Source organism: Hyperolius riggenbachi, chromosome 4, assembly GCF_040937935.1.
Source record: "Hyperolius riggenbachi isolate aHypRig1 chromosome 4, aHypRig1.pri, whole genome shotgun sequence".
NCBI classification, from domain to species: Eukaryota; Metazoa; Chordata; class Amphibia; order Anura; family Hyperoliidae; genus Hyperolius; species Hyperolius riggenbachi.
The window spans coordinates 160,907,827-160,927,811 of NC_090649.1; the positions used below are offsets into that span (position 1 = coordinate 160,907,827).

General features: G+C 41.4%; 1 protein-coding gene across 23 annotated transcripts in view; it reads left to right on the plus strand.

Moving 5' to 3' along the window:
• Positions 1–19,985, plus strand: part of MBNL1 (muscleblind like splicing regulator 1) — a 372,727-nt gene that overhangs the window by 313,390 nt on the left and 39,352 nt on the right. For all 23 annotated transcript variants that reach the window (XM_068280882.1, XM_068280883.1, XM_068280885.1 and 20 more), the window contains 2 exons: positions 2,996–3,166; positions 15,145–15,339. In XM_068280882.1, coding sequence (XP_068136983.1) covers positions 2,996–3,166; positions 15,145–15,339 — 366 coding nt within the window. The remainder of the gene's footprint in view (positions 1–2,995; positions 3,167–15,144; positions 15,340–19,985) is intronic.

Here is a 19,985-nt window from a genome sequence, read left to right on the forward strand (position 1 = left end):
GTGACATCACTGATGCTACTAAATGAAAAAAGTGCATCTCTAGTCAGCAGTGATGTCATTGATGACATATTGCTGCGTCATTAACAGCATATAGATACATTATATATGTAGTTTAATAATCACAATAGGCATATAAAAGTGTTTATCAAATAACTTAAAGATAGTATTTTTCTGAAGATGAACAATATGCCTACATAGAAATGTTGGCTTTTGTCCTCAACCTTCGAGAGTAAACACAAGGTCACATAAAATACATGAAAATATTAGTGTATGTCTGCAATCATGACTTTCAAGTCTTTATGACTTACCGCTTTTTTTAACCATTTCCGGACCAGCAGTCTCTGCTTCCTTAAGGACCAGAGACTGCTTGTACAGCGAAGCGACGGAAAATGGCACTTACCGACAAATCTTCACGCAGTCCCACCGATCTTGCCGGTCACACCTCATTGCCGCAGGCACCTCTCTCTGCCGTCACTATGACGGCAGAGCGCTGTGCGCCAGTCAGGAGCCGCTGTCATTGGCTCCTGACCCTGTCAATCAATATAAGCCAATGGGATTGGCTTACATTAATGACAGGGCCTGGAGCCAATGAAAATGGCTCCTGACCAGCACACAGAGCTCGGCCTTCATATAGACGGCAGAGCGAGTGATCTGCGGCAGGGAGAAAGCGGCGCAATTGGCGGGAGTGGCGAAACTGCGCGGCGACAGGTTTTGAAATCTATGTCCTGTCAGATCCGCACTGCCACATGCAGGAGGTAGATATCAACTGCGTCGCTCCTGGAATTGTTAAAGAACACTTTTATATTTATTTACACAATGATGTTCTCTGAGCCTTCTGCATTTGTCACACTAATCACTTTTGTATTGTTATTCATATTAATTTAAATAAGTGTGTATTAACCAGCTTATGATGGAAGCTAAATCATTTCTTTGTATGAAGTAGTAAATTATGCAGTCACATTGGTGTCTGGAACAAAACTCGTACAGTGACAGTTTGTTGCTTAAATATATTATTGTGGCATATTATGATCTTTGAAATGAACAATAAACCGCTTAAAAAAACAAAAAACAAACAAATATGTCGAGCTAAAGTGCTTTGTTGCTGAATGATAAGAGCAATTCAAAAATCCAGCTTATTCTGTGGAACAAAAGCAGGGCCGGATTTATGGAAAAGCCACTAAGGCCCAGACCTTGGGCGGCTGCAGCCCAAGGGGGCACCTGGACATGTAAGAGGGGTTGTTACATATGAAAGAGGAGGCTGAAAAGTGGGAGGAACACATGAAAGAGGGAAACTGATGCTCAAGGGTGCTGCTCATGAAAGAGAGGGACTACAGTATATATGTTACACAAGAAAAAGGGGCTGCACATTGAAAGGGAGGGGCACTGCTGCACATGGAAGGGGAGACACAACATACTTGGCCTTAGAGCACAAAAAGTATAAATATGGCCTTGAGCAAAATTCAGCCAGACTGTATGGATTGGTTTCAGAATCTTACTGTCCTATGGGTCCAGAGAGTTGCTTGTTCCTCTGACTCTATGGGCCATATGCAATTCGAGGAGATAAGAAGCTGAAAACATGCGAGCTTCTTATCTCCTCACATTGCTCAGGATTTACCGGCAAATTCAATTGCCAGTTTCACCTGAGCGATGTCCTTGCGTAAAGGAGCATAACTCAGGCGAATACTAGGTATTCGCCGAGCGATGCTCCTGTGTGGCCAGCGATGTGGAGCGAGGCATTTGTGCCGTGGAGCTGTCCTTCAGCACCACAACACTGCTGCCTCGCTCCCGGGAAGATGCGCGCGCATCGTCACAAGAGCCAGCGCATCGTTGCAAGGCTCATACCCGCCGCCCGTCGCCTTCTGCCGCTCGTCGCTACCGCAGGACCTTCAGAAGATACATACCTCTATCGTTTCCGTCTCGCCGCATGTCCCACGCCGCTCCTCCGCTCATCTCTGTGACTGTGAGTATTCTTGGAGCCAGCAAAGCATCTTTGAGTCTCCCGCCGGGGCTCCCCATTCCTCCACTAGGTGGTCCAATGAGAATCATCCTGATTCTAATTGGACCAATGAGAATCAGGATGATTCTCATTGGGCCACCTAGTGGAGGAATGGGGAGCCCCGGCGGGATACTCAAAGATGCTTTGCCGGCTCCAAGAATACTCACAGTCACAGAGATGAGCGGAGGAGCGGCGTGGGACATGCGGCGAGACGGGAACGATGGAGGTATGTTTTTTTGTTACATTTTAAATAGGTAAGGAGTCAAAGCTGACTCCTTTACCTATTTAAATCCCTGGCATCTGGGGTTTCCTTAGTAAAGGAGGCTCCCAGATGCCAAAGTCAGCCCGCTGACAGCAGCGATAGGTCTTTTCGCCTGCTCAGAGCAGGTGAAAAGTTAGCACCTATGTTTGCCGGGAAGCATCGCTTCCCGGGGGGTGCGAAATGCAATTGCATAGGGGGAAAGGAACTTGCTGGGCGATTATATCGCCCAAGCGAGTTCTTTTCCGCCCTGGGGGGTGTTAAATGCAATTGCATTAGGCGACCTTGCTGACGCCTATTTTAACAACTCGCCAGCACTTAGCGCTGGCGAGTTTGGTAATTGCATAGGGTCCTATGTTTCTATACAACTAAGGGCAGCAATTGGATTTATGATTCTGCTTCAGAGCTGACAGTAGTGAGTCAGTCAGCAAAACACCTGCAAGTTACATCACCCAAAGCCATAAAGGTGAACTTGCTGTGACTCTCTCACTGCTAAATTACAAACTCCAGCACAACTGTTAATACTATAAATGGAGATCCTGTATGCTGATGGATTTCAGTTTTTGCTAAAGTCAGTTACAAAAAATGTGCATTGCTTATTTACTGATGCGTTGTAAGTGACCAGAATAACAAAGAAGTGAAATGGGTATACTTCAAGATAAAAACCTATTTTTGTTCTGCTAGTAGAGCACAAAAGAATCAATGTGTTCTGACTGCTTCTTGTGTTTGTCTACCCCTAGGGTCGCTGCTCACGGGAGAACTGTAAATATCTTCATCCGCCACCTCACTTAAAAACACAGTTAGAGATAAATGGACGGAATAACCTAATCCAGCAAAAGAACATGGCCATGCTGGCCCAGCAAATGCAGTTAGCCAATGCAATGATTCCCGGTACTCAGCTCCAGCCTATGGTAAGTGAACCTGACTCAGATATCTGTGAAACAATAAGCATGTTAGCATCACCAGTGGGCATTTGTTACAATCCAAATTCCTGATTTTGTAAGTACATATTTATCTATCTATATACTATATGTATTTTTTTACATTTTTAACTGCTTGTTATTATTTTATTTTTTTCACCGATCTATAACAATGGGAACATTATATGATATTATGAGATATTTGCCATCCTCCTTAAAGAGGAACTTTACCGAAAAATAATAGGGTGGAGGGGGATAAATCAATACAGTGTAAAGTGAGAAGTTACAAATTAGAAGGGAGATCAAGAAATTACTGATAATCGCCATGTAATTTGTTAATGTTGTGTGAACCACAATGAGACTGCACATCATCATATTTACTACTGGCAAACAAGAAAAAAACTAGACAGCATCAGCTGCCATTATCTATAACCACACCCACTAACAATGCGATAGGCTAAAGGTTTTTTTGTATAGACATACATATGAACAGAGGGAGATAATAGTTGCTTGGAAGTTGGAAACAGACGTTATTTCCCACAACAACAAGGTTCACAGAAAGGAAGCTGTCATGACCATGGTCAATGGATCATATTTAAAATGGGTGACTGTTAGCAGTGGGGTCCCACAGGGTTCAGTACTGGGTCAAGTATGCTTCAATGTATCTGTTAATTACCCAGTAAAGTACATGAAGTAAAAAGTAATGTTGCTATTTTCGCAGATTATACAAAATGAGAGGCTTAGAGATTTGACTATGAACAAAAGCAAACTCCTTTCCCTAGCCATTATTTGGAAGGAGGTCACTGTAGAGAACTGCTGTTCTGATTGCATTTCCACAGCTAAGGTCTGCTGGTTAGAAGTTTCTAATTGGCCCTCAGTAAGGACTGCTGTCTTTGTGCCCAAGAACATTTACACTAGGTGCAGTGAGCTCTGTATGGCCTCACTTCACAAAATAGGCAACATGCAACACTCAGGACTTTTTTGTTGATCTTAATGGTGGCAAAGTAACAGCTTTTACAGAGATGCAAACAGCAAGAGAGGACATAATTTTTTTTATTACAAACTGTCAACATTTTCTATTATGAGGTGGTTTGTGAAAAAATGAGGACTCCCTGAAGTACTGTGTCTTTTTTTTTTTTACATTCTTGGTAAGCTCACCACCATAGAATCACCATAGAAAATTAAAGGATACCCGAAGTGACATGTGACATGATGAGATAGACATGTGTATGCACAGTGCCTAGCACACAAATAACTATGCTGTGTTCCTTTTTTTCTTTCTCTGACTGAAAGAGTTAAATATCAGGCATGTAAGTGGCTGGCTCAGTCCTGATAAGAAATTCCCCTTTTTATCTCTTTCTTGCTCTCAGGAGCCATTTTCTGCTAGGAAAGTGTTTTATAGTTGGAATTTCTTATCAGTGTGGGTCACAGTGTAGTCACTTCCTGTCTGAGTCAGGACCAAGTCAGCCACTTACATACCTGATATTTAACTCTTTCAGACAGAGAAAGAAAAAAAGGAACACCGCACAGTTATTTGTGTGCTAGGCACGGTACATACACATGTCTATCTCATCATGTAACATGTCACTTCGGGTATCCTCTAAAGCTGAAGCAGAACTGGACCCTGCAACATGACAATGACCCAAAATCCTCCTAGGGCTGGCTCAGAACTAAAAAAAAATAGTCCTGGAGTGGTCGAATCAAAGCCCAGATCTTAATCCCATTGTGTTGTAGGGTGACTTGAAATGGGCTATATATGCAAGAAACTCCAGTCACAGCTGAAAGAATTTTGCATTGGGTGGTTTGCTTAGACTGATGTCAGAGTTTGAAGCATCTCACTGCAGTTTTTGTCAGGTAAAGGGGATGACACAAGCTATTAGGGGGTAAGGTGTCTTAAGGTTTAACTTAATTTTTGTTTAGTAGGCAAATCAAGGTTAATTTTTGCCGTAATGCAATTAATTCACTTTCTTTTCCAGAGGTTAAAAAAAAAAACAAGATTAAACATCGATATGTGAATTTTTTTTTTTTTTGATCGGAATATTTAATGAGGTGTATTCATTTTTTCATGTGACTATACGTTTATCATGGCAGAGACTATAAGACCTTTGAAGGCATAACTTGCAAACCTGTTGAGAAGCAAGGCTTAGCTTTAATTGAGGTGGGCTACTGATTAATAACAATAAGTCAGAACAACGAGCCAGATTTCAAAAAATATTGAAATCTAGTTTATAGCAATATATTATGTAAAGCAATAACACAGAAAGAAATTGTTAGCTTGCTCATCCTTTTCAATGAATTAATTAATGCATTTTTTTATATATATATATATATATATATATATATATATATATATATATATACATGTCAATAACAGCCTGCGGCAGCCTGCAGCGTTGCCCACATTGTCCATAGACTATGCGAGACAACACTCATATCATTTTCATAATACATCTTGTTGCTATGATTTAGATTTGGCTGTTTTGTGGATTCTAGTTCATTTCTGCCGGTTTTTCTGCTACGCTCTTCCACTTTAAAAATGCTTCCAGTCTTTCCATGAAATCCCTGAGCAAGCATTTCACAAAGGAACATCTGAAAAGGTCACCATAACTTTATTCAGCTCTGTGTACTCCTAGTCCATCATTATGGTATGCACAAAACATCACATTATCCCTAACAAGGATTTCGCTTGTCTGTTTATATTCTAGGATTACAAAAAGAACTTGTGTTATCACACATACATATGGTTCTAATTAATCTATGGAATGACTGTTTTTTTATTTTATTTTTTTCCATCACAAAACATAAACCTCAAAAGTGTAATTTTGTTTCTAAATGACTCCTACTGATTTCAAACATCTATTTCAGTGCACTACTTTACATTACTACTATTTCACGATACTGCAATAATATCTTGAAATATAACAGAAATGCATTATGGGATGTTATGTAACAATAATACAACTATGGCATATAATAACAAAATAAGATATCATCTCTTATATAGAGATATAAGGCTTTTTAAACATCACAATTTTAGTGTAATCTTGGCTTAGTGGTGTCTTTTGACACAGAGATCAACACAGAGATTGGGAAAGTTTAGAGTTTAATTTAGGGCTGGTTCGCACCTCAAGCATTTTTTAAGGGCTCTTTCACACATTGGGGTTGAGTAACTAAGACAAACAGCATGCCTTATCAGAGTTAACATGCCTTATCAGAGTATCATAGCGAGCGCTACAAACTTATTTCTGCTAATTGGCAATGAAAGAGCTCCACTCGTCCTGCCCTGAGCCCCTGCGGGTCCAATCACTTTAAAGGACATTATTCCCCGCACTTTGATTGACCCAATAGGCTGCTTGTCAAGTTTACTGTCAAGTGACAGGCAGCCTATTTGGCCAATCAAAGTTTGGGGATAATGTCCTTTAAAGTGATTGGCTCCGCAGGGGCTCAGGGCAGGACGAGTGGAGCTCTCATCATTGCCAATTTGCAGGCACAAGTTTGTAGCGCTCGCTATGCTACTCTGATAAGGCCTGTTAACTCTGATAAGGCCTGTTAATTCTGATATCAAGCCCTATGTGAGTTGCAGTGAGTTTTGACTCACTGCACATAAGTGTGCATTTTACATGGGAACATGAAAGTCCATAGACACAGAAAGTCTATTTTATCATTCACACTACTAACAGTGAGTTGCTGTGCAGTGCGTTTCAACTCGCCGGGAGTTAAAACTCATTGAAATGCTTGGAAATGCACAGCAACTCGCAAACCCATTCATACATTTTTTTATTCATGCATTTTCATGCATTTCAACTCACTGACTAGTGTGGTTGAGCCCTAAACACCAGTGATTTAAAACGTGCTTACTTATCTAATGCTGTGTGTTATATAACATTTATTTATGATTTATTTTTTAAAATCACATTGCTCAAGTTAGATCACACATATTAGCAGAACATAGAAAATATTCAGGATACCCTTTTTAAGTTTATTAAACCGATTCCGGTGAATTAAATACTTCTTCTACAGGGTGGGCCATTTATATGGATACACTTTAATAAAATGGGAATGGTTGGTGATATTAACTTCCTGTTTGTGGCACATTAGTATATGTGGGGAGGGGGGGGGGACTTTTCAAGATGTGTGGTGACCATGTTGGCCATTTTAAAGTTGGCCATTTTGAATCCAACTTTTGTCTTTTTAATAGGAAGAGGGTCATGTGACACATCAAACTTATTGGGAATTTCACAAGAAAAACAATGGTGTGCTTGGTTGTTGTTGTAAGTTTATTCTTACATGAGTTATTTACAATTTTCTGGCCACTTATAAAATGTGCTCAATGTGCTGCCCATTGTTTTAGATTGTCAATGCAACCCTCTTCTCCCACTCTTCACTCTTCACACACTGATTGCAACACCGCAGGAGAAATGCTACTACAGGCTTCCAGTATCTGTAGTTTCAGGTGCTGCACATCTCGTATCTTCACAGCATAGACCATTGCCTTCAGATGACGGTGTGGTATATGGGGTACAAAGATAGTGGGACCATTCTTCATCAGTGGAAACCTCAAGGCCACTGGATATGCAAAATTGCTACATGATGGTGTGTTTCCCTATTTATGCACTGAAGCTGGCAAGTTCCCTGAGTTTTTCCAGCAAGATGGTGCACCACCACATTATGGGTGTCAGGTCCGAGCATGTCTAGATGAACAATTTCCTGGAAAGTGGATTGGTCGTCCTGGGCCAGTTGAAAGGCCCCCAAGGTCTCCCGATCAGACCCCCTTAGACTTTTATCTTTGGGGTCATCTGAAGGCAATTGTCTATGCTGTGAATATACGAGATGTGCAGCACCTAAAACTACGGATGCTGGAAGCCTGTGCTAGCATTTCTCCTGCAGTGTTGCAATCAGTGTGTGAAGAGTGGGAGAAGAGGGTTGCATTGACAATCCAACGCAATGGGCAGCACATTGAACACATTTTAAAAGTGGTCAGAAACTTGTAAATAACTCATGAAAGAATAAAGTTGCGTTAAAACCAAGCACACCATTGTTTTTCTTGTGAAATTCCCAATAAGCTTGATGTGTCACATGACCTTCTTCCTATTGACAAAACAAAAGTTGGATTCAAAATGGCAAACCTCAAATTGGCCACCATGGTCACCACTCATCTTGAACAGTTTCCCCCTCCCCACATATACTAATGTGCCACAAACAGGAAGTTAATATCACCAACCATTTCCATTTTATTAAGGTGTATCCATATAAATGGCCCATCCTGTATATTGGTATGTAACCATGCCCTTCCTGACATGCTATCCTAGCCTGTAACCCTGCCAGCAGTTAAGATGCCAGCATCATTCATAAATTTAAGAATATTAATCAAAGTAAGGTAAGATTTTACAATAGGCAAACCGTGACTAAAACATTTATAAATTGATATAGTTAAGAAATTCGGGATTATATTCCTTTAGTTGTATTCAGTTAAGTTCCTCTTTAAGCCCATACGTTATTTAGGTTAGAACAAGGGTACATGAGTTGTGCCTCATCTATGCAACAAAAGTCTCTGGTCTAGAAAATAGAGATGACCAAGGGAGAATTCATGGAGAGTATGTTATTGAATTGATTAAATGAACTGTAATTCTCTGGCTAGTATTGTGACTTCCTGTTTTATCTAGGATTTAGAAGTGAGGCAGGATCACATGGTTTTGACCAGCCATTTTGAGATCTACATATCACCTGATCCGATTATTCACGTTTCTCCATTCATTCTCCAACAGGAGAATTTTTTGTGTAAATTGACTTTTTTTTTGCTAATGGGGTCATTCTTCTAGCATTGCTTTTAGTGTGCAAACCAGGGGCAGGTTAGGTTAATTTAGAAAACAACCCCACTAACAAGAAAGTTTAGATATTATTTAAGTAATAAAAGAACATAGTGATTTGCAAATCATCTACACCATATGCCTAACTTAAAAAAAAAAACCGGTAGTACAAGACAACATACCAGTTGTTGAAAATGAGAAATGTTATTGTGTTTTGAAAAATACATGCTTACCGTATTTTGAATCAAATTCCAGGAACACTTTTAACAAAAAAATTGGCAGATGGGCATGTTTACCGCTGTGTTGCATCACCGCTTTATAATAACACTTTGTAAATGTTTGGAAACTAAGGAGACCGATTGCTTTAGTTTTGAAAGTGAAATGTTCTTCTTTAGTTTTAGTTTTTTTTGTACAATGCACCAAATATTTCCATTGAGTGACAAGTCTAGACTGCAAGCTAGCCAGTGTACAACCTGTACTCTTTTACTACAAAGCTAGGTTGTTGTAATAAATACAATAGAACAACCAGCAAGAAAGGCTAAAAGGTCCCCCTATAATATTATATATGTTAGTGCCATAATAAGCAAAAAGGTTCCAAGTCAGATTGCAAGATATATACAAAAACTTTATTGAAGTTGCCAACTACAACCAACAATAAAAACAATTAAAAACAAGGCGGTCAGGCCTGGACTAATATGGCCCTTAATAAGTAATACGTTTGCTGAGCCAGATGCTGATATCATAAAAACTATGCCCTACCTGGGAGTCTCTGTAGTCTAGATCAACAGTGTTACAACAATGAAATAATGAAAGCGTTATAATAACACTGGACCACAGTAAGTCTCCCACGGAAGGCATACACAAATAAAATCCTCAAACAACAGCTGTCGCTAATAAAGTGCTAGTGCCATAATTAATAATTCATGTGTAACCATATATCAAAAATAGGTAAAAAGTAGTGCAAAATAGTGAATAAGAATAAGTGAGGTGGACAGAACTGGCACAGTATGTGCATGAACAAGGGCAAGAAACGCCAGTAGGTCCTTTGCAGCTTTGGCGGAACTAGTGGACGGCGTGGGCAGCGCCGCTGTGATCAGGCCTGGCAAGTTTATCAATTCATTATAGGTGAGCCTCTTGCGTCAATCCTCTTCTTCTCACTGTTGCTGAATTTTTCTACACTTCACCACTCTACTGGCGTTTCTTGCCCTTGTTCATGCACATACTGTGCCAGTTTTATCCACCTCACTTATTCTTATTCACTATTTTGCACTACTTTTTACCTATTTTTGATATATGGTTACACATGAATTATTAATTATGGCACTAGCACTTTATTAGCGACAGCTGTTGTTTGAGGATTTTATTTGTGTATGCCTTCCGTGGAAGACTTACTGTGGTCCAGTGTTATTATAACGCTTTCATTATTTCATTGTTGTAACACTGTTGATCTAGACTACAGAGACTCCCAGGTAGGGCATAGTTTTTATGATATCAGCATCTGGGTCAGCAAACTTATTACTTATTAAGGGCCATATTAGTCCAGGCCTGACCGCCTTGTTTTTAATTGTTTTTATTGTTGGTTGTAGTTGGCAACTTCAATAACGTTTTTGTATATATCTTGCAATCTGACTTGGAACCTTTTTGCTTATTATGGCACTAACATATATAATATTATAGGGGGACCTTTTAGCCTTTCTTGCTGGTTGTTCTAGTATTATTCAGGTCGGTGACCTTCCCCCTTCTTTATTAGCCCATGGTGGTATTTATAGAGATATTGTTATATAGATATGTCTGCTCATCCTTCTCGCGTTAAAAAAGTAATAAATACAATAATCATGCAAATTCAGCTTGGCATTGTCTTGATGGGACAAGTACAGCATTCTCTGAAGAGTACATTGTCTGGGTATCTAGATACAATCGGACCTGTGCACATTAGTCAGCACTAATGATCACTTCCCAGATGTGTAAGCTACCCATGGCGTGTGCATTATCATATATTATCAAATATTATCACACCTTCTGGCTTTTAAACTGTGTGGTGATAAAAAGCTGGATGGTCCGTCTTCTCTTTAGACGTTGCAGCATCCGTGATTTACAACAATCAAAAAGAATAAAATTTTAACTCATTGGACCATATGACAGTTTTTATTGTGCTTAATCTATTTTAAATGAGCATGTCTCCAGAGAAAGCAGTGGTGTTTCTAGATCATGTTCATGCATAATTTCGCACTCGCATGGTACAAACTGTCATCTGTGAATACAGGGCTAAACTGTGTGCACAGCCACTGAACTTCAGAAGTGTTTCTAATTCAATGCAGTGATTCTCACTACAGAAGTGTCCCTGCTTTCAGTGTAGAACTGCCTGAGGATTCAATGATCAGTTATCCAATTTGAGCGTTACCATTGAGTACAAAGATTTTTTTCTGGATTCTCTTTTAATGATAAAGTAAATTGTTGATGATAAAACCCCACCTTCTTGCAAAGTTATTTTTCTTTTTTTTATTTCATAGAGTACTGAACCCCTTCCCATTATTACTTCTGAGACTCAACCCATGTGGGAAGTATTTTTATACCTGGTTATGTTACTGAGTTGTTACCAGTAAACCCCAGTTAGCTATGAGATGTTCTTACAGTTTTGTTTTGTTTTGTTTTTCACCCATTGCTTTCTAGTCTTTTGTTGGTCTTTTCTAAACTGTTTTAGAGTATATTGCTGGCATGAAATTCAAAGTCAACATACAGTTTTCATTTAAAGAAAAAAAAATCTCAGTTTCAGCATTTGAAAGGGAACTTTTTGTACAATTTTCATTTAAATATAGAGTTCACATGACTTGCAACTCTTCACTTTCCAGTATTTATTTACACTATTTTCAACATCTAGATGTTATAGTTATAGTGCTAGATTAGGTTTGTTCAGTGCAATCTTAGGTTACATTTATTTAAAATACTCTTCTGCTACTATTTTAAATTCTATGTTTATAGTTTTATATATAAAATCAGTGTGAGCAATTGTTTGCTTCGCAAGGTCCTGTCATAATCAAGAAAATGTAATTAAAAATATATTTGAAAGAAAACTTGTATTTTTCATTACAGTTAATTTCTGTAACCTTGTTTCTAGCTCCCGCTTTCTATTTTTATTTAATGGAATGAGGACTTAAAGCGGATCTGAGATGAAAAACTAACTATAACAAGTAACTTGTCTATATATCTTATGTACAGTTTAGATGGTTTAAACAGCAAATCTGTCTGCATGCTGCTTTAATAGAATATGATTATTTCTTCCTGTGATACAATGACAGCAGCCATGTTGTTTGTAAACATTACACAGAGGCAGGCTTATCTGCGCCATCAGCACTCAGACTGAAAAAAACCTAATCCCCCCTCCTCCTCCCTCCTCCCCTCTGCCTCTAAAATCTCTGGCTAGTAATACCTCCCCCTCCTCCTGCCCAGACTGAGCTCCCATGAGCCCTTGCTACTGCCAAGGCTCTCTGAAAACTGTGGGTGGGGCTTATTTAGTTTATAGGTAATTAGAGTATCAAAACAAAAACAAAAAAGTATTTGGCTTGAGGAATGCCCTATAAACTATAGGAAAGGAACACAATTATGCAATGAGCAAAAGTTCATCTCGGATCCACTTTAATAAAGCCTAATCACTGAGTTTTTTTCTCCTTCCAACATTTACAAAGTGCATGCTGGGAGAATGCATTTCAGTCTATAGCACTGTGTATCTACCAAAACAGCAGTTAAAGAGAGTCTGAAGCGAGAATAAATCTCGCTTCAGACCTCATAGATAGCAGGGGCACGTGTGCCCCTGCTAAACCGCCGCTATCCCGCGGCTTAACGGGGGTCCCTTCACCCCCAAATCCCCTCGTTTCAGCGGGGAGCGCTTCCTGGTTGGGGCAGGGCTAACCGCCGCAGCCCTGCCCCACGCGCGTCTGTCAGCGCGTATCTCCGCCTCTCCCCCGCCCCTCTCAGTCTTCCTTCACTGAGAGGGGCGGGGGAGAGGCGGCGATGCGCCGCTGATAGACGCGACTGGAGGCAGGGCTGCAGCCGTTAGCCCTGCCTCCAGGAGCGACCAAGTCTGCGACCAAGTGTCGCAGTGGGGGGTTTGGGGGTGAAGGGACCCCCATATAGCGGCGCTATAGCGGCGGTTTAGCAGGGGCACACGTGCCCCTGCTAACTATGAGCTCTGAAGCACGATTTATTCTCGCTTCAGAGTCTCTTTAAAAAGACAATGCTTTACAGTGTGGTTTGGAAATTTGGGGAGTTCCATTTGTAAATGTCCCATGTCCAGGAAGAGTCACAGCAGTATTTTAACACTGAAGTGCTGTTGCTTACTGTATTTCATTATAGTTGTAACAGGGTGGGTAAAGCTCAGATGGTGTTGTCACAAGAGACTGATTCTCAATTTTGCATCATTCTTTTGCTGGGCAGTGAGTGCTTCACTGTGCTCACTGCTGCAGGGAATTTTGTATGCTAGATGTCTGCTCACGGCACATAATTTAGCTTCACTGGGCCTGTAGAAGGTGAGAGCCAGAGCAAAGCAAAAAGGTGCGTATTGTTTAGAGTATTTGCTAAAATCTTTGCAATGCATATACTTACTCTGATGGAAATAATTTTTATTATATGCACTAAATTGGAGCTACGGTTCAAATACATTGGATCGTAGGTAACTTATACAAGTTAGCTTCATTGATACCAGAGGTGGTTTCTAAGAAGGATACCCGCACACAGAGGCTGGGTCTGCCTATACAGCCCAGCCTCTGTTGCTATGTAGTGTCCCCCCAGGCTCCCCCTGTGCTCTGCTATGCCCCCATAAATCACAGCCGCGCTGTCGACACGCAGCCGGCTGTGTTTACCTATGTAGTGTCACTCTCGCCGCTCCCCCCCCCCTCCTGCATAGCTCCGGTCTCCTCCTGCATCCCTTTCCTCCAATCAGCCCAATCAGTGGGGAGGGAAGGGACGCGGTGGGGGGGGGGGACCGGAGCTGTGCAGGAGGCGGGGGAGCAGAGAGAGTGACACTACATAGGTAAACACAGCCCGCTGCAACACGCTGTGTGTCGACAGCACGGCTGTGATTTATGGGGGCATAGCAGAGCACAGGGGGGGCCTGGGGGGACACTACATAGCAACAGAGGCTGGGCTGTATAGGCAGACCCAGCCTCTGTGTGCGGATATAATTCTTAGAAATCACTAAGGATACCTGAACATAGAGGGGTATGGTGGCTGCCATATTTACTTCCTTATAAACCATATCAGTTGCCTGGCAGCCCTGCTGGTTTCTTTGGGCTGCATTAGTATCTGGATCACTCATCTAAAACCAGCATGCATTTTGCAACTGAAGTCTGACTAAAACTAGATTTAAGTCTGCCAGAAATATCTGATCTGCATGCGTTGGAGTCTATTGCTAAGCGTCTTAAAGGCTCAGAAGATTAGAGGATCAGTATGACCGCCAGACAACTGGTATTGTTTAACTACCTAAAGACTGCCTCACGCCAATTGACGTGAACTACAGCAGCGCTGTACTGGGGACAGCCGTGTCACTTGGCTGTCCCGTTAAGAGTCTCAGTAGCGATCGCTCTCATAGGCTGATGCCTATGACAGCCGATCGCTGTCATTGGCTGGCGGGGGGAGGGAGAGAGGGCTTGGGGAAAAAAAAATAAAAAAATAAGACATTTTATTTAAAAAAAGATAATTAAATTAATAATAATAAAAAAAACACTGCCTGCAGGGCGATCAGAGCCCACCAACAGAAAGCTCTGTTGTTGGGCAGAAAAGGGGGGGGGAGATTCATTTATGTGCAGGGATCTGTGGCTCTGCAGCAAGCCATTAAAGCTGCAGAGCCCTAATTTGCAAAAAATAGCCTGGTCACGGGGAGGGTGGAAGTAAAGCCTGTGGTCCTTAAGTGGTTAAGAGGAGATAAATTTGGCATCCCTTTCAGTTCAGGTGTCAGGCTTATATTATGGCAGAAATTCACGGATGATCATACTAACCACATATTTCACTTAGGTTCCTTTTTTTTTGTTTGTTTATTAACTCTCCTGATCACTTTATTGTCCTCTAAATTTGTCTGTTATTACAATGTTTGACAGAGAGGACTTTTTTTAAATAAAGTTTTTTTTGTGTGCAGAATTCAATATTTTCATTATGTATTATCTCTTTCAGCCAATGTTTTCAGTCGCACCAAGCCTAGCCACAAATGCAACAGCAGCCTTTAACCCGTACCTGGGGCCGGTCTCACCGGGTCTCATGCCTGCTGAAATCCTCCCCACCGCACCAATGCTTGTTGCTGGGAACCACGGAATGGCTATGCAGTCTGCTGCAGCTGCACAGAAGCTAATGAGAACAGACAGACTAGAGGTATGAACTATGTAATATCATTTAACATGAGTTTCTCACATATAAAAACATACGTAAGGCTTGTTAAATTCCCTTACTCATTTAATGAATAGAATAAACAAGTATATGCTATACCAGTAATAAATTCTAACCATTATGTAAGAAAAGCCACTGCTTACCTTAGATAACAGTGTCACATAAAGCTGATTCAAGTAAAAAAAAAAACTTTGTTCATTAATTGTTAATCTTTACCTTCATTAACTCCCCGTGTGCTATTTAGATGTTGAGGGAAGCGTTTATTCTTGGTTGACCTAATTATATGATACCACACTTTATAGGGACTTCTCATGCATTTTAATTGCTTTTGGATAGAGTCATCTATTCCTTACTGTGAGGAAGACTAATGACTTTGGTTGCCAAGTGATGGTAACCAGGGTTTAATCTGAAGTAAGTCCTTAAATATGCAATCTTTATACAAGCAGTGTACATAATGTAGACTGTTTATTGCTACAATACTGTTTGCAAATTAGGACTTTGTTGCAGTGAATGCTGTCATATTTACAGTTATTTATTGCAACAGGGGTTAGCTGGAAAAAGTTAATGCAGCCAACCAAGTTCTGTTAATAATCATTTTAATGCACAGCTGAACATGCAAGCGTGGATCTAATTGGCTGCATACACAGTGTTTTCCTACATCTCAGTCCTGATAGTTATATTAAAAATAACATAGACCAAGTAATAGCATGCATGGCACACATTTTATTAGTAAAGCTGTGTGCACGCTCCACTGCCATTCTTCTGTAAAGTATTATATAAATTTACAAATAATGGAAGTCCCTGTAACGGGAATCTCTTATTTTATAGACTATAATTTTGTAAGATTAATGCCATTGATGCTTTACTTAACAACGATGATTAAACTGGGATGAAACTCAAAATGGCATTTTTGCTCTAAAAAAAACATTAAAAACAGATATGGACCTATATGAGGCTGCTCTAATAGCATTTGAGGGCATATTTACACTGAAGCTACTTGAAAACATTGCAGACTGCAGGACACTTTATCAGACTGACTTGCAATGAAAGGACAGGTGCAAAAAAAAAACGAGATCTACTCACCTGAGGCATCCTCCAGCCCCTGGCAGCCTATCTGTCCCTTGCTGCAGCTCCGGTGTGCTGGTTTCTCCTCTGTTGCAGATGCCGACCTTGCCAGGCCGGTACCTTCTGTGCCTGTGCAAGCGCGTGGACCCTCGTGATTGCGCGCACATGGCCTGGAGTGTTCTGCGCAGGCTCAGTACTTCTGTGTCTGCCCTGAATGCTCCAGGCCAAGTGAGCATGATTGCGAGCATCGTGGCCGCACGCTTGTGCAGGTGCAGAAGATGCCTGGCCAAATCGGTGCTTGCAATAGAGGGGATCCTGAGACACCAGTGCATTGGTCGAGGGACAGATAGGCTGCCAAGAGCTGGAGTAAGTAGATCTTGTCCTTTAACCACTTGCCGACCAGGGGTGATTTGCCTGATCTGTGCTGCGTGGGCTCTCCAGCCCGCAGCACAGATCAGTATTATGCCAGGGTGATCAGACTTCCCCCCTTTTTTCCCCACTAGGGGGATGTCCTGCCGGGGGGGTCTGATCGCCGCCGGCCATCTGCGTTTTGTGGGGGGGGCTCCTCAAAGCCCCCCTCCGCAGCCATTTCCGCCCTCTGCCTCCTTACCTACCTCCCTCTCTCCGTAATGCGCAGGACGGAGTTCCGTCCTGCGCATTGAAGGATAGGCTTACGCCTATCAGATGCCGGCGATCCCCGGCCAATCAGAGGCCGGGGATCGCCGATCTGCCCTACGGCGCTGCTACGCAGCAGCGCCGTATGATGTAAACAGCGGGGATTTCTTCCCCGCGTGTTTACATTTTGCCGGCGAGCCGCGATCGGCGGCTCTCCGGCTATTCACGGAGACACCCTTCGTGAACTGACATGGAAAGTTTCCATGGTAACCCGCAGACGACCAGTTTACGCCGATCGGCGTTAGCTGGTCGTCAAGAGGTTAAAGCGGATCCAAGATGAAAAACTAACTATGACAAGTAACTTGTCTATATATCTTATCTAAAGTTTAGATAGTTTACACAGCAAATCTAGCTGCAAACAGCTTCAACAGTTTCATGTTTATTTATTACTGTGATACAATGACAGCGGCCATGTTTTGTTTGTCACATTACATACAGGCAAGCTGCAAGTGCATCTCCAGCCCTCAGCTCACTCCCCTCTCCTGCTCCCTCCTCCCCTCTGCCTCTGAAATATCTGGCTAGTAACCTCCTCCTGCCCAGACTGAGCTCCCATAAGCCCTTGCTACATGGAGTGCCAAGGCACTTTGAGCTGTGGGCGAGGCTTGTTTCATTTATAGGGAATTAAAGTATTAAAACAAAAAAATAAGTATTTGGCTTGAGGAATGCCCTATAAAATATATGTAAGGAACACAATTATGCAATGAGTAAAAGTTTATTTCGGATTCACTTTAAGCAATTCATGAGCAAATAAAGAATTAAAGGAAGTAACATTGGCCTCAATTCACTAAGATAATGCTGGTGATAATAAGGCAAGAGGAAACTTATCACCACACATCGATCTTGTATTATTAAGGTGTAGAGATAAGTTTTCACAGTGAAAGAGTTATTACTTCAGCCTTTGTTACCTCCTCTGTAGTTATTTTCAGTTAATTAACAGTCTTACTTTAACTTTAGAATTCTGCAGTTATTTTAAGGATTGAAACGTAAATTTTTGAGATCTCTCCTTAACTTAAAGGACACATCCAAGCTGTTAAAAATAAAAAAGTCCACTTACCAGGGGCTTTCTCCAGCCCCTGCCAGCTGTTCCATGCCCTCGCCGCAGCTCCGATCACCGCTGGTGGTCCTGGGTCCCCTCCGGCGCAGGATTCCTACTGCGCCTGTGCGAGCAGCTCTCAGAGTTGCGCTGACGTCATCTGGACTGTGGTGTGCAGGCGCAGTAGTTCTGTGCCTGCGGAGAGCAGCCCAGATGACGTCCGTGCGACTCAGCCGCACCGTGGAATGCAGCAAGATGGAGGAAGATGCTGACCTGGCGAGGTCGGCCTCTTCAACGGAGGGGACCGGGAGCCAATGAAGCTGCGGCGAGGGCACAGTTCGGTTGCCGGGGGCTAGAGGAAGCCCGACGTAAGTGGATTTCTTTTTTTTTTGCCTCCTTGGACCACTACTTTAATGACAGAAGAGTTAAGTTTAGGTTTGCCTGAGGTAAATTGTTTAGTGAATACTACATGCCTCATCACCATGGTGATAACACTAAAAACAGCTCAGAAACGTTATTAAAGACAGGAGATACGCTTAGTTGATTGAGGCCATTCTCTGCTTCCCCCTGGATACAGGAGACACTTTTCTGTATTGCTTACACAGCTTCATAAGCTTCAGTAAAAATCTGATACTTTTGAACTGTAATGACAATCTTTTCAATTAGCAGCTAAGTGAAGTGAAAAGTTTGAGCATTAACCCTTCCAGTAACTTGTAAACCAATCATAGGTTTTCAGTTTTTCATTTTATGCTGAGTTTAAAGGATACTCAAGCCTAACAGGTATGTTTAAATTGAGGCTACAGAGGTGTGTCTGCATGAGTCCTAACGCATAACGCTTGGCATCCTTTAATGCTCTAGACCATAGACACAGTTTGAGTTTCATCCAACTTTAAAGTGAAATCCAAGTGGTTAAGTCCATTCAGAAGCGAGACATGAAATTTTGATATTCCATCCCATCTTGGAGATGGAGGCTCCAAGTCCATCTTTTACATTATTCATAGGATAACACTGAAAAAGAATAATATAACCCATTCATAGACCAGTTGTGGAAGTTCACCATCCAGAATCATAAGAAATCTTTTAAGACTTAGTTTTCCATAATCTTCCTTTTATTTAAACGTTGTAATTTGCTTTTTAGGCAAATGTGGCTGCTGGCACATATTAGTATTATGCTTTCCATTTTCTGTAATATTCCCACAAAAACTAAAAAATATACTTTTTTTTAAAACAAAACGTGTTGTACGTGTAAATGAATATAAAATCTACTGCAGAATCTCTGCCTCTGTTAAGTCAATGGCTTAATAAATTAATAGCCTTGGAGCAATCAAGATTAAAAATTGTTCTCAACATTGTAGTTATTAGACCAAAAGTCATGACATGACCTCTAAACTATTTCAACAGAAGAAGTAGGGTAAAAGGCCAAGAGTGTTTGGCAAGCAGTAAATGGTCAGCTGAAAACAACAATATTGCCTGTAGCAGAGAGCTAGTGCAGAGCAGAGAGCTGCTGATTGCTCTAGAAATAATCTGTGGCATATACGAAGTACAAAATCGGTGCCCCCTCCTCCCATAAACACACACACACACACACGCTCGCCTTACTTGCTGTAACCCAAAAGGTCAAAAACTGATTGTTTCCGTTTCTGTTTCTGTTTTACATAAGGCTGAATATTTGTCCTGATGTTGGGTGTGCATTGTTCCAAGTGTGTTATGACATCAAGCTAATAATGTACCATTGTGTTTAAAACTTTAGTGAAATAACCTAATAGAAGAACAATGTTGTGTACTATTCCAGTCAGCTTTCATTAGTCTAGCCCCGGCTTTCTCAACCAGAGTACCCTGGAACCCCAGGGTTCCTTAA